Here is a 14503-nt window from a genome sequence, read left to right on the forward strand (position 1 = left end):
CTCTTGCAACGTAGGACTGTCCCCTTATATCTCCAGTTACGCTTTGAGCAATGAGGTTTGCACCTCTGTTTGCTTCACCACCTGTTAACTCCACCTTCCAATCAACAAAAGACCTTAGTGATCTTGTTAATGCCACCGACTGAGGTTTGAAAGAGGGCCATGCGTTTAGTCATGTCATGTCTACACTTGATATATATTACACATTTATCTTTTTGGATCGAATATTATAATGAAACTAGATATATTATTGAGCTTGCTGGAAGACCAAGCAAGCTATATATATTCCCGTCAAATTACGGAAAAATAGAAAGCGTGACTTACCCAGTCCATAACACATCAGTCACGCATGCTGCAAATGTTGGAAACATTCTATTTATAAAAATCTACAAGAAAAAAAAGGAAAAAAAAAGAGACAATTTTTAAAAAGAAAATTTATCCAATATCCAAACAATTTCACGACACATACATGATAATTATCTAAATAACTGTTGAAACATGTATGTTACTCTACCGCAAATCATTATAAAACGTATGACAAGAAAAATGACTCAAATTTTCGGATGTAAACAATAAACGGCTAGTTTAGAACTGTTAAATTAGAGTTTAATACGAGCTTCCAACTCAAAACCAATTGGCTATGAGTGGAAAGGCCTTAATTATCTGTATATTACTCAAGTCCCTTCACATCTATGAAATGTTTTCTCCGCAACACAACTGAGTCATATAGAATTATAAGTATGTACGGAAAAGTTTAGAAGAATTTCAGTATAATGTATATATATACACTACTGTAATATATAGTTTCGTTAAAAAAAAGAATACTATAAATGTCATATAATATTAATCACTAATTACCCTTGTTGGCCAAAAAATAAAAAGTAATTTATTCACAAAATTTTGATAAAAATATTGATTGTAGTGAAAGATTATATTGGAGGCGTATATATTTAGGAAAAGTGTATCTCTAACCAATTGTAAACCGTAAATTTCAAAATTACAAAACAGTAATTTTCACTTACATGACATACAATAGAGCATCTAATATAATATTGTACATTCAATTTCCACTCACAAAGGATGATCACAACCTTATATGTATACAAAAATTACGATCACACGAATAAGAAAACCATTATTACATAACAACGACAATTAAATGTTTTAACCTCCGCAACCGCCGCAACCTCCATAGCCTGCACCATCACCACAAAGGCACCCTTTGCCGCGGCTAAAAGCCCTGCTAGTTCTTGTCTTACTACCTGACGTCATCACACGAAGACCTCCATCTTTCTCTCCGGGTTTAAGAGCCGCCCCCACATCCACCTCCACCTCCACCTCCTCCTCCCCCTCCACCACATCCACCACCACCGCCACTGTGACTGCCACCACATCCACCTCCACCGCCACTGTGACTGCCACCACAACCGCTGTCACCGCCGCCACTGCCACCACAACCACCACCGAAACCTCCATCATCTCTTTTACCCCGAACCCTCTCCAATCTTTTAGGCGCCTGGAAGCGCGAGCTACCATCTACAATGTATGGTTTAACCGGAGCAAGAGATTTCTTCACAATGGTGTCGCTTTTACCCCGCAAGCCATCTTCATGAAAAAAAAAACGACGTCAAATTTGCCACACCTTGATGAAAAACTTACACTATATATTTAAGAAAAAAAAAGAAACATCATTTACCACTTTCCACATCAATGTTCCTTGCCTGATATGTAGGAGCAGAAACAATTTCTCGCAGCCATTGCGGTGTCTGTGGCTGCTGCTGTAGCTGAAGGTTCTTCTTCTTCTTCTTGTCCATGAAACATGAAAACATTATGAAAACAAATACCGTTAATACGCCGGCGATGATGACTATAGCAATAAGTTTATACGTATCATTCATGAATTTTTTTTTTCTTTTTCTTTTTGGTTTCTTTTGGGAACTTATATATGGCAGAGTCAGGTCCGGCCCTTCATCCATTCTTATGACACATGGGTGTTAGGCCTCCATATTTTTTGAGATTTTTAGTAACAAAAATAGGCCTCAAAAAAATATTTTTACTGCAAAAATAGGCTTCAATTTTATGAAAGTTATAGATTTGGTCTCAAATTTTAAATTTATCTATTTTTTTATTGCAAAAATAGGCTTCATTTTCCGAAATTTTAAGATTTAATTTGAGTTTTATTTTTATTTTTTTACCTATAGAATCCATTAAAAAGTAATTGTTTTGTATTGGGCCACAAATTTTACTGGGCCGGCCCTGGCAGAGTTAAAGACTAATGTGGAAGATGCATGCATGTGACATAATGAGGGGATTAATACGCATTTAGTAGGAAAACCAGGGATTTGTTGATTTTAATCTAATTCCGTGAAAGACATTTTAGAGACCTACTAAACCATATATTTAAGTTAGAGTCCTATTTCCGGATAACAAACAAATATGCATTATTGGAGGTCCAATCACTCAACCACTAAAGAAATTTTGGCCACAGTTTCTCACATTCTCTCAACGTGCTCGAAGGGGAAGAGTGAGATAGACAGAGTTTAAATAAAACAGAACGATGTTTCAATATTGATAACAATTGTATTTCAGAAAATGGGTGTGTAATAATTGATTTTACTAACTTCTTACCTTTCACAAGATTTTACTTTTTAGGGTTTTTTTTTCTTTTTAATATCAACTAGGAATTTTACCATGCATAGGCACACAATTTTATTTTTCATAAACTAATTATTATATCTATAGTAAAAAGGTTTTGTTTACACCCCAATATTATATATTATAAATTATAAATGTGTATTAATTAAAGAGAAGAATATCACATTCCCAACATATCAACCAGTGGGAAAAGTGTTTCATGAAAGAAAGCGATAGAACTGGTGTGCATATCAACTTTGCTAAAGAAAGTATCTAAATAAGTAAATATTAGTAGTATGTGACGATATCATGGTTACGGTTAAAGCTGCCGCCACAAGTCCCACAACCGCAGTTGCAACTATGCAAGTGACCATATATGTTTCTACGCAATTGGTTCGAAGTTCGAACAAAAGATTTTCAATCGACAGACACTGATCTCTACTTCTCTGTTAAGGCATGCATTAACACTAACAGTCAAGAACCATTCTCTTTTCTATTACACAGATTTTTTAAGAACAGGCTTAAGCCCTTTATGACCCCTTAAAGAAAAAGGATACAATACAATCTCTTGAGTAACAATAATCGAAAGAACAATGACGTTATTACGGGAACCCTCAAAACGTATGACGAAAAAGCCAACGCCCAAATTTCGAGTACTTGTTGAAAAGAAATGGGTACCGTTTTTAAGTAGAGGCAAGATCTAGAGTACGATCTATATAAACTCAACCACCAATGAAGCTTTTAAAGAAGTTTAAAATCTGAGTTATTTATTTGTAGCTTTGTGACACCTCCAAAACGAGCTTGTCCATGAACTGGTATTTCTTGTCAAATCCCCAACCAGGATTACTCTACATTGCCAAAAAGTTTCAGAAAAACATCAATACCTCTTTAGATATATTTGATGGTAAATGAAGAGTTTGGGGTTTGGTTAAAGAAATCAAACCTTAAGAGTAAGAGCTGCACGATCTGCAAATCGTTTCACGGAATCAGGTGCACTTTTGGGAATCGTTGTAGCAATTCTATCGAGTTCCTCATTCTGTTTCTTGGCAGTTACTCGATCAGGACCACTGTAGTGATCAACAATCTCTTTCATAAGGGGAGCTTGTGCCATCGCTTCATTAATTGCTTCCTACAAAACGGGAGAAATTCAAGTGATCATCAACTGAAACAAAAATAGCATGGATTTCATAATAAGCAAAATTCACAAATTGAACAGTATTTACCTCCCATTCTTCTTGATCCTTGATTCCCTCATAAGCCACTATGAAAGGCTTCACTTTCTCAAGGCACTCACGCAGAGACATTGGTGGCTTCTCATCAATGTCAGGATTCGATCCAAAGTCTGGCATAATGTATTCTGGCTCACACTCAATCTACAAATCAAAAAACAAAGAAAGACGGAGAAGACTAAGAGACTCAATTTCCATTTTAATGCAAAGCCAACCAACAAGAAAGGAACTTTCTCCATCGGTCAATTGGCTGAAAGATCATTTTCACAATGAAAGAACAAAAACCTAAGAGGCAGATATATATCTGAGAATAATACAAGACGAACTGATTCTCTACTTTTGTAAATTGTCCATTTTAAGTCAAACAACTTCTAAACTTCAAAAAATCCACCACAACCAATGCTACCACATTATAGTAAAATGAATCAATCTTAATGACATTTCTTCTAGAGGATTCACTACTCCTAAATACTATTTGCAGTTACAGTGTCAGCAATCTCAGCAGGAAGTTGTATACTTTTTCTAGTGAGTTCATAGAGAAAACAAAACACAGAAACTGTTACCATGAGATTGGTGTCATAGGCATCTATAATGGCATCATGAGTAGTGGAAGGCAACGCCTTTTCGCATACTTCTTCGAAACCTTCTGCTAACGTTTTCATCAATTCAGGTCCCATTTTCTTAGCAAACTTCTCTCCATCAGCTGAATCTCCAGCGAATATACTCATAGCCTCTTGTTCACCTTCTTCTTCTTTCTTATCATCTCTCCAATTTTCACCACCTCTTCCCCTGCCTCTCCCTCTTGCTCCTCTTCCTCTTCCTCTCCCTCCTCTTCCCCTCACAGCGCCTCCTCCTTCAGCTTCACCGCGCGAAAGCTCGCTCCTTGCTCTTCTTCCAGCCTCTTCCATACTCAATTTTGGCCTGGGAGTTTCATCCCTAGGCTTTTGAGCCCTCTTCTGCTGCGGTTGTGAACGCCGCTGCTGTTGCTGTTGCTGTTGCGGTGGTGGAGGCTGAGGACGTCGAATGTGACGGTTTTCTTCTTGTTGGATTGGAGCAGATCCCACAAGAGGCTTCCCTCGACCTGCTCCACTTGGATGCGAAACCTCACTTCCTAACGCATTGAATATGGTAATAGGTGGATCAGCTTGACCAGATTTAGACTCTGGTGGTGGTGGTGGCGAAGAAGTTACGTCCTTCATCTCCTGTAGCTTCGAAAATACAGGACTTCCCTGAGATTCATCACTGTGCTGCTGCTGCGATTGTGAGTGTTGTTGTTGCTGCGGTGGAGGCGGCGAATGGCGAGGAGGATCAGCAGCGAAAGGTGAAACGGAGTCTGACCCAAGGGACCCTCTACCACTGCCAACGCTAGAAGAATCAGGTCTACCGAAAGAAGAAAACGCAGGAGAAACCGAATCAGATTGGATAGGACGACCACGACCATGACCATAACCTCCGGCAGATGACGACGACGGTTCACGTCCAGGAACCACCGGTTCGCTAGCCTTCTCCGGTTCACGATTCACACCGAATTGTCCCCTTCCAACGGCGGGAAACCCTCCATCTCCACCGGAACCACGTCCACGACCACGGCCGGCGGAGTCGGAGGAGAAATGAGATGTGGATTGGGTGAGAAATGGAGTTTGTTTGACTATGGATGCTGCAATGGTGAAGCCATTAGGGTTTGTGAATCTTCTTCCTAAAGCACCTCTCATCTAGAGATCTCTTCTTTGTAAACAATGGCGGTTGTCGATCGATTGAGAGGATTCGAGGGTTTTGAGTTTACTCTCTCTACTGTGTTCAATCGGAAAATGAATGGGGTTTTCAACCACGACACCGTTTCAGATGACCAAGAACTGCATATTTGTGATTTCGTCCCTAAATCTTTTATATCCCACGGAAAAAGAACTATACTTTTAAATTGATCCCAAAAATCCCCATTTTGGATACATTATTAGGTAGGCTAACACATAACAGTATAACACAACACGAGTACATCTTAATCCTCTGAATCCCCTACGACGAGTTGATAAACGAATTATTAGATCTTTTTTCGTTAAGAACCACCAAAAATGATACAAATTGTTATTTTGTAATTTGGTCCCCGGAGCTTTTTATATCCGACGAAAATAAATTATACTTTTACATGGATACAAAACCCCTCATAATTAGAGACATTGATTAGGCCAAACTTGATCGTCTAACATGTAACAGTAATTATTTTTGTTGAGAAGAACAAAAATTATCAAAATAAAAATTTAAAAGAAGATGATGATATGACTCAAATAAGTCTAAGAACTCAGAAAAACAACTCCAAATTCAAGATGGTTGCTGTCTTCCCCCAGATACTACTACATAACTGGAAACTGACTCTGACTGGGTAAAAACCGATCATTGTTCCACCAAGAGTTTTTTTTTTTGTTTGTTAAAATTGTCCCACCAAGAGTTAAAAGCCGCTCGTGCACCTTCTGTTTTTTTTTTCAAACACATTCATACTAATGTAAAGAAGAAGACTAAAATCCAATAATTAGAACTTACAGTCATCAGAAAACTCAACAAACGCAAATCGAAGAACTGAATGTGGATCTCCACAAATTCGACAATCAGCAACCGATCTTGATAAGATCATAACCAACCCTAGTTTCTAGGTTTGGTTATCAATCTGTTTTGTTTCGTTTGTGTATTTAAAGACTTCAATGTCACTTGAAATTTGACAAAACAGAGTTTATCTCTTTGGTTACTTGTTCATGTGTTAGATAGACATAACATATCTCTTTGGCTTGGAAGAGGGACCATTCCATCAGATCTCCACAAATTCGACAATGATGCTATATTACTACTTCAACAACCGATGGCGGGTTTTAACTTCTGAGTTACGACGTTTACTTATGAAACCAAGATTTCGTTAATATGAAATTACTCTCTGCAGTTTTAGTAGTGTATGATGAATATATTGAACCCAACAATAGTGAAGGAAACTTATCTTCAGGACTTGAAACCACAGTAAAATTTGAATTATCAGAGCAAGTAACACAAGAGTCCACAAAATAACGAGTCCAATATCCCTTTATTTGCACAAAATTACAAATAAAAACAGAGCGACTTACTCAATAAACCTTGGGTTAGTTTCTTTTCTTATTGACGTCGTCCTCGTCTAGCGGAAATGTGGCTAGAGAGCTCACTGTCTAGTTATTCCTTCTTGTTGAAGCTGTTTATACTTGCGTGCATCCGGCTGAAAAACTAACTTTTGACACTGATGAATTAGTAGAGTGATCAGAGAAGGGAAGCGGCCCGGTAGACTACTGGCCAGTTCTGGACATCTTTCTATCACAAGTTCCTCGAGGTTAGGGAATAGTGTTCCTCCATAGACCTCTACGTTCTCCCACTCTTCCCAAATTGGCATGTCTTCAAATGACAATACTCGAAGGGACTTAAACGGTTGTTGTCTTTGATCACGCGGTTCAGAATTGCTGTAGTAGAATTCTGAACCTATGCTTATCAGCTCCTTGAGGTTTGAAATCCAAAGTTCCTTGAGACCTGGAAGTCCCCCAAGAGATGGCAGATGCTTACAATTTTTACACTCAATGAGTTTCAAACGTACGATTCTAGCGAAAGAAGGATCACTCATCCACGCTGGGAAACTTATTCCATAATATTTTGTTACGGTGAGTTTCTCTATCTGGTTATTTGGACGTAACTTGTCAAAGATTGCCTCTTCATTATCCTTCATTGGATAATAGCTCTCGACACGAGTTTGTGTTCTCCAAGTAAAATCTATCTCTTTCAGATGGGTCTTGCTCTCCAAATTTGCTTCTTCCGCATCGTTGATATCCCCAATGTTATGCAGGTCGAGGATTGTGAGTTTGCCGCCAAGTTCTGTAAAATCTCTGAGTACAGAGATCTTTTCCCCTTTGCCAACAACGAAACTGGTAAGATTCTGGAGCTTCTTCAATCTACCAAAGTGTTTTGGTATCTGTTTCAAGTCCACTGTATCAGTCAGATCAAGATGATTCAGCCTGGTAAGATTGCAGATAGCTTCGTCTAGCTCGATCAGATTGTAACAGTACGCTAGCAGAAGAGTCTGAAGATTATACAGAAAACAAACGGATGGTGGAAGTTTCTTGAGATCAGTTCCAGAAAGGTCTAAGTACCGGACATGGCTCATTTTCTTGAAAATGTTTTTCGGCAACATCACCAAACTATAGTGTGACAAAGACAATACACGCAGCCAGGTAAGACTGGGAAGTAACTTGTCTTTGACGATAGTATTTAAATTGCAGATTTCGGAAGAGTTTCCATCGCTCAAAGGAAGAAAAGTTCGTAAAGACTTTGCATTGTGCAGCATCTCAAACTTCATAGCCTCGCCACTATATTGGTCTCGTAAGTATGATATGTGCCTGGTTTTTCCTGACACCCCTTGAATTGGATTCTCAAACTTGAAGGAGAACTCCCCTGCTGCAAACTGAGCCAACTCGTTGATAAGATCATGCATTGTGAACTTTGTATCCCTGCCTTGTTGGAACAGTGACCTTGAAACTAGTTCTGAAAAGTATACATCTCCAACATGTTCTGTTCTCTCTGTGTTATCCGCCTTCTCCACGAGTCCCTCAGCCATCCACAAAAGAACTACTCTTTCCTTTTCGAAAGCATGCCCTTTTGGAAATATGGAGCAGTAGGCAAAGCATTGTTTCAAGTGAGGTGGAAGGTAATGGTAGCTGACTCGTAAAACTGGGAGTATGTTGGTCGAACCACTTGGAAGAGTCCAGATCTTGCTGTCTAGGATCCTCCTCCAATAATCAACTTTTCTGTTAAACCGTAACAGACCACCAAATGCTTTTGCAGCCAAAGGCAAGCCTTTGCACTTATCCAGTATCTCTTTTTCAAGATCTTCCAGTTTTGGATTTAGATTTTGCTCATGAGCATCACGTACCCGATCCTTGAACAACTCCAAGCATTCTTTATCAGATAGAGGCTGAAGTGTGAGGGTGTAGCTAGCGGCACAAACATTTTTTGCAACATGGTGACTTCTTGTTGTCACAATAATCCGGCTCCCCTCAGCAGCATATGCAAATGGTAGGCATAGCAGATCCCATTCCCTACAAGTTTCACTCCAGCTCCACATATCATCAAAAACGAGCAGAATTTTTTCTTTTCCTAACTTCTCTTTCAAGCTAACCTGAAGTAGATTTAAGTCAGTAAAATAACATTGGCTTGAAGTGATCGACTCGTAAATTGTCTTGGTAAGGCTGAAAACATCAACCCCCTCTGACACATAAATCCATGCTTTTTTTGTAAAATGATTATTTAAGTGCTCTTCATTGTACATGACTTGTGCAAGTGTGGTCTTGCCAACCCCTCCAATCCCCACAATGGCTATCACGGATATCACACTTTGATTCTCTAAGTGCTTCTCATTGTCCAGGTACTTTCCTATTGTTGCCCTGCCAACCATCTTGATATTTTCTTTATTATCCGGCTTCAAGAATCCTTTGATCTTCTCCTTGTCTGCATGTCTACCGAACACTCTTTGTTCTTCATATAGAGATGTTGTCCTCAGTCTTGCTATGTGTGTCATCGCCTGTGTGTCGATTTTCAAGTTGAGGTAACCTATCTGTGAGGCTAGACGCTCGAGACTCTCCTTCACCTTCTTTAAATCGCCGATCGAACAGCAGGCGGGCATCATGTAAGTCAATTTGGTTGTTACCATGTCAGACAAGTTGGTAGATTCTTTGCGAAGATCATCTGTAGCAATATCATCAAGAACATCCTCGGCCTGGTATAAGGCGTCTTTTAGCTCATTGAGCCAAGATTGCACTGCATGGTTCTTAATTTGCTTCTCCTCTGCATCAATAAGCACTGCACTTATAATCAAAAGTGCGGTGTGCACCCTCTCATGTATTGTCTCACTATCTTTTTGCGCCTGTAAGAATTCCTTGACAACAGCAGACAATACAGCCTTGATCAGACCTTCTATGATACCTGAGAGAATCGTCGCAACGAGAAACATCCTTTCAGTCTTTGTGGAGCTAACGTCAAACAAGAAATTGAAGGTTATTTTTGTTCGATCTTTATTTTTGCAGTTGATGAGATCCACTAGGCCATTCCATTGACTTTTAAATAATTAAACAAATGAAAACTTGTTGTACCAGTATAATTAATGTACGATAGACAAAGCTACATAATAAATTGCACGTTACATCGTGCATCTGTCTAATAAAATAAAAGTATTTACAACTAAAAAAACCTTTAATTTGATGGTAAGGACGGAGGCAGATTTGGACATCCTGTTATATTAAGAGCATCTTTTATTGGTTATGTTTTGATTGAAAGTCGTCTCCCTTCATCCTCTCATAGTTAAGTAAGGTAAAAAGGAGAAAAGGGAATATCAGTTGCGGGTGATCAGACAAAGAACCTGGACGAAAGGCATAGGGCGTACAAGTCTCTCATTCTCATTCAACAAGCTTTCAAGGAGAGAACATGGCAAACCCTCATTTATTAGATTGTTTGGAAGCGTTTAACCGGCTTGACCGTATTGCTACGACACCTTCGGAAATCAATGAACTGGGGAAAATGAAGGCGTCTTTTCTGGCAGGAACTCAGGTGCTTGCTGATGCGGATCAAAAAGCAGATGATGTTGAAGGAGTTAGAAGGTGGCTCACTGAATTCCAAGATGCTTCCTTCAAGGCAGAAAATATTCTCGAAGTCTTATCTATGATTCCATTACTTACTCGGAAGCATTGGACATGGAAATCTAATTTTGCGCAAGAAGAGAAAAAGATGCATGAAATGGCTCATGAAAAGATACCCGGCGTGCTTGCACTACTGGAACGTCTTGTCGGTCAAATAAAAGTGCTTGGAATGAGAGAAGCACAGTGGATGCCAAGGTCACACATGAGTCGTCTTCTTTATTCTCATGACAGATATCTTGGGCGAGAGGCAGATAAGCTAGCCTTGACCAATTTGCTATTGTCTATTGATATAGTTCCGTGTGGAACTCCACTTGTTATCTCAGTTAATGGTATGCCAGGGATTGGCAAGACTGCACTGGTACAAGTTGTTTACAATGAAGAAAGTTTGGCCAGGTATTTTGATCATAAAGTGTGGATTAATGTTGGTCAAGACTTTGATGTCTTCAGGGTAACCAAAGATGTTCTCCAAACACTCACTTCTGCTGCAGCTAACACTGAGTATCTACCTTCACTTCAAGGTCAGCTGATGGAAACGATTGCGGGGAAGAGGTTTCTACTTGTTCTAGATGATTTTTGGTCAGAGGGCAGTTTTAGAATGGAAACTTTTCCTCTCTGCTTTCACTGGCACATCCCAAGGAAGCAAAATAGTTATAACTACTCAAAATGATATTGTCGCTTCTATCACGCAGGCAGCTCAAACCTACCAACTGAAGCTGATGACTGACACAGAATGTTGGGAGCTAATCCGTAGTTATGTTTTGGAGAATAAGTCAGTATGCTCTATAGACCAAGAGCAAGAAAGAGTTGGCAAAAAGATCGCAGAACAATGTAAGGGCTTGCCATTAGCAGCAACATATATTGCATCTCATCTCCAATTCAAGCCAGATCTCAGTGAATGGGAAGTTGTATCAAGCAATTTCTTACACTACACTACCAGTGTCCTTGAAGTTCTAAGGCGGAGCTATGATTCTCTCCCTTGTCACCTTAAGCGATGTTTTGCATTCTGCTCCTTATTCCCAAAGGGTTACGAGGTTGATAGGAAGAACTTGGTGCTTCTATGGATGGCAGTTGACCTCTTATACCAACCCGGGACCGAGAGCAACCAAAGATTGGAAGACATTGGTAACAAATACCTCGATGATTTAGTTGCTAGATCTTTTCTCCAGTCAGTGGACTCTAAGAAAAGGTTTACAATGCACGATCTCATGAATGATTTAGCTAAAACTGTTGCAGTAGATTTTTGCTACAGACTGGAAGATGAGAGTTCAGTGCAGATACCAAAGAGGGTCCGACATATATCCTTTTGTGGGAAGCAATGGGATTCTTCTGTAGCTTCCACTCTCACCCGTGGAGCTAAGTATCTGAGAACCTTTCTTCCACTAGTTGTCTCACCTTTTGGGTGTTCTAAACTAGTAGAGAAAGCTCTGGACCTGTTGCCAGAATTCTCAGAACATACATTGAGGTGTCTACGTATTCTTAGCCTGTCTCATTACCATATAACCAGATTGCCTGAATCATTCGAAGGACTAATGACGCTGCGATATCTAGATCTGTCCAACACCGAAGTGATAGAAATTCCAGCATTTGTGATGGGACTCCATAATCTACAGACGCTTTTCTTGTCAAATTGCCGTCAACTAAGAACACTGACAAAAAGCATAGTAGATCTCATCAACTTGCGTTATCTCGTCATCTTACGGACTCCATTAGTACAGATGCCAATGGGAATTAGTAAACTTACAAGCCTGCAGAACCTGTCAAATTTCGTTGTAGGAAATCTGAATGGGGCCTCGCTGGAAGAACTGAGAGAACTTTCTCATCTTCAAGGGACACTTCACATCTCGGAGTTGCAAAATGTGGTTACCCTAGAAGAAGTAAGTGCCGCTTGTTTGAGGGAAAAGCCACTCCTCAAAAAGTTGGTCCTCACATGGAATATGGAAATTTCTGGTCGCAATACAATAGCTTGTGAGCAAAGTGGGTTGCTCCAAATGCTGCAACCTCATCATAACTTGAAAAAGGTTAGCATAAACTCGTACGGGGGTGCAATATTTCCTAAGTGGTTGGGTCATACTTCATTTACCAGCATGACCTCTGTCTCTTTGACAAGTTGCAGCCTCTGTATATTGCTGCCGTCACTGGGACAGCTACCAAAACTCAAGTACCTTAGCATTGAGAAATTCAAAATACTGCAGAAGGTTGGTCTAGAGTTTTTCTACGGTGAGAACGGCAATGTATCGACCCTAGAACCGTTTCCATGCCTTGAGGATCTAAGTTTCTACGACATGCCAAGATGGGAAGAATGGCGTTTTCCTGAACTAGAAGGTCGGATCTTTCCACGCCTTGACAAACTGACCATTAAAAGTTGCCCCAGACTGACAAAAAAGTTCTTGAAGGGGCTTCCTGATTCCACTAAAGTTGACTACGGAAAAATTTCAGAACCATATTTGCCTAGAAACAAAGAGCTGCATAAAGAAAACAAGGAGCTCTGTAGGCCAGAACCTGAAAGCTCATCACGGAACAATGAAGATATTTTTGGAACCTCGTCTAGTGATGCTGCTGCTAGCACTCATGGGAAAAGGATGCCTCAGACAGACGAAGATGAAACTGGTTTTGAGAGTATTAAAGTGACAAAAGTTCCGCAGCTCAAAAAAGTTTATGCAAGTATAAAAAGACTACATATTGAAGGATGCCTCAGAGAAAAGTATCTACCAGAGAGCTTGCTGCAAGATTGTCCCAATCTCCAAGAACTTTTAGTCGTTAGTTGCCATTCCCTGGAGGCCTTGCCTGGAGAATACCCTTCCACCACTTTAAAAACCCTGTACATAAGAGATTGCATGAAGCTGGAATTTTTAGAAACTGTGCAAACAAATCTCATATTCCCACAGCTCGAGGATCTCTTCATAGACAGTAGTTGCAGCAATCTCCAGGAATTCCGGTTTGCCAGTTTCCAGAATCTCCGAAGCCTTTCATTAAGACACTGTGAGAAACTGAGTGGTTTCACCGTGGCTCATAATGATGGTCGTTTAGCTCTCGAGTCCTTAGAGATTATGGATTGCCCGATGCTGAAACTTTTCCCTAGCGGAGTGGGAACCTTGAAACTCACGTCATTGTTAATCTCGAATTGTGGGAATCTCAAAAAACTGCCTCCAGATTTGAAAGAGTTCACTTCTCTTCTGTCGATCCATATAAACAAGTGTCCTGAAGTTGAGCACGTTGCTTTCTATGCTTCGGGAACTTACTACGGTTTCCCTGAAAGTCTTCAAACGCTTTGCATCAATTTCTGCACAAAGCTCAGACCTATGGCGTGGAAATTGAATAAACTTCCTAACTTACGTGATCTTCAGATCAAGGGAGGAAATGATGACGTTGAATCTTTCCCACCAGATGAAAACCTTAACCTCCTGCCTTGGGGTCTTAACTCTCTACGGATAAGCGAATTCAAGAATCTCCGAACTTTGAATAACAAAGCACTTAAAGTGTTAAGGATTCTAAGGATGCTAGAAATCAGCGGATGTGATAAGTTAGCATCACTACCAGATGAAGGCTTTCCTTCCTCCCTGTCTCTCCTGCGCATAAATGGTTGTCCTATATTGAAACAAAAGATATACAGAAAAAAAATTGAATGGTTCAAGATCAAGCATATCCAGCGGGTGGTGATTGATGGTGAAGAACTCATGCGTTGAAGGTACATAGTAGCGACATGTCTATGATATTGAAACTTACATAGACAGAAGATGTATCCCTTATTCAGTAGATCTTCATACTGTTGCTTTGTTTCCTTGCAGGAAGAAAACTTAATGTCGGAGAAAACATAGCTCAAACTGAAGGAAGTTGGAAAATATGCTTCAAGCCGATCTATATTGCAAGAGACACTGCAGGCAATGACAGAGTGAATATTTGACACATTCATATTTTTCCCACTCTGCTTTAAGGAAGTCTTTGCAGTTAATTTCCATT

The 14503-nt window shown here is 39.9% G+C and overlaps 2 protein-coding genes and 2 pseudogenes across 4 annotated transcripts; 1 reads left to right on the forward strand and 3 right to left on the reverse strand.

The window, feature by feature from the left end:
- Nucleotides 1-946: 946 nt before the first annotated feature.
- On the reverse strand, nt 947-1948 carry LOC104778301 (uncharacterized). The gene is made up of 2 exons (XM_010502718.3): nt 1694-1948; nt 947-1602 (listed from the first exon to the last, which is right to left on the reverse strand). The coding sequence occupies exons 1-2, from the start codon at nt 1893-1895 to the stop codon at nt 1301-1303; spliced, it is 504 nt and encodes a 167-aa protein (XP_010501020.1). The 5' UTR covers nt 1896-1948; the 3' UTR covers nt 947-1300.
- A 1223-nt stretch (nt 1949-3171) lies between these two features.
- On the reverse strand, nt 3172-5866 carry LOC104778302 (uncharacterized). Its single transcript, XM_087507086.1, has 4 exons — nt 4424-5866; nt 3855-4004; nt 3575-3760; nt 3172-3479 (listed from the first exon to the last, which is right to left on the reverse strand). The coding sequence occupies exons 1-4, from the start codon at nt 5570-5572 to the stop codon at nt 3399-3401; spliced, it is 1566 nt and encodes a 521-aa protein (XP_087363212.1). The 5' UTR covers nt 5573-5866; the 3' UTR covers nt 3172-3398.
- A 975-nt stretch (nt 5867-6841) lies between these two features.
- On the reverse strand, nt 6842-9936 carry LOC104779352 (putative disease resistance RPP13-like protein 1 pseudogene; annotated as a pseudogene). Its single transcript, XR_015594605.1, has one exon. The product of XR_015594605.1 is annotated as a putative disease resistance RPP13-like protein 1 pseudogene (transcript).
- Nucleotides 9937-10202: 266 nt separating this feature from the next.
- LOC104779353 (putative disease resistance protein At3g14460 pseudogene) lies at nt 10203-14229 on the forward strand (annotated as a pseudogene). The gene has a single exon (XR_015594604.1). The product of XR_015594604.1 is annotated as a putative disease resistance protein At3g14460 pseudogene (transcript).
- The last annotated feature ends 274 nt before the right edge of the window (nt 14230-14503 follow it).

Source organism: Camelina sativa, chromosome 3, assembly GCF_030686135.1.
Source record: "Camelina sativa cultivar CO46 ecotype springtype chromosome 3, ASM3068613v1".
NCBI lineage: Eukaryota > Viridiplantae > Streptophyta > Magnoliopsida > Brassicales > Brassicaceae > Camelina > Camelina sativa.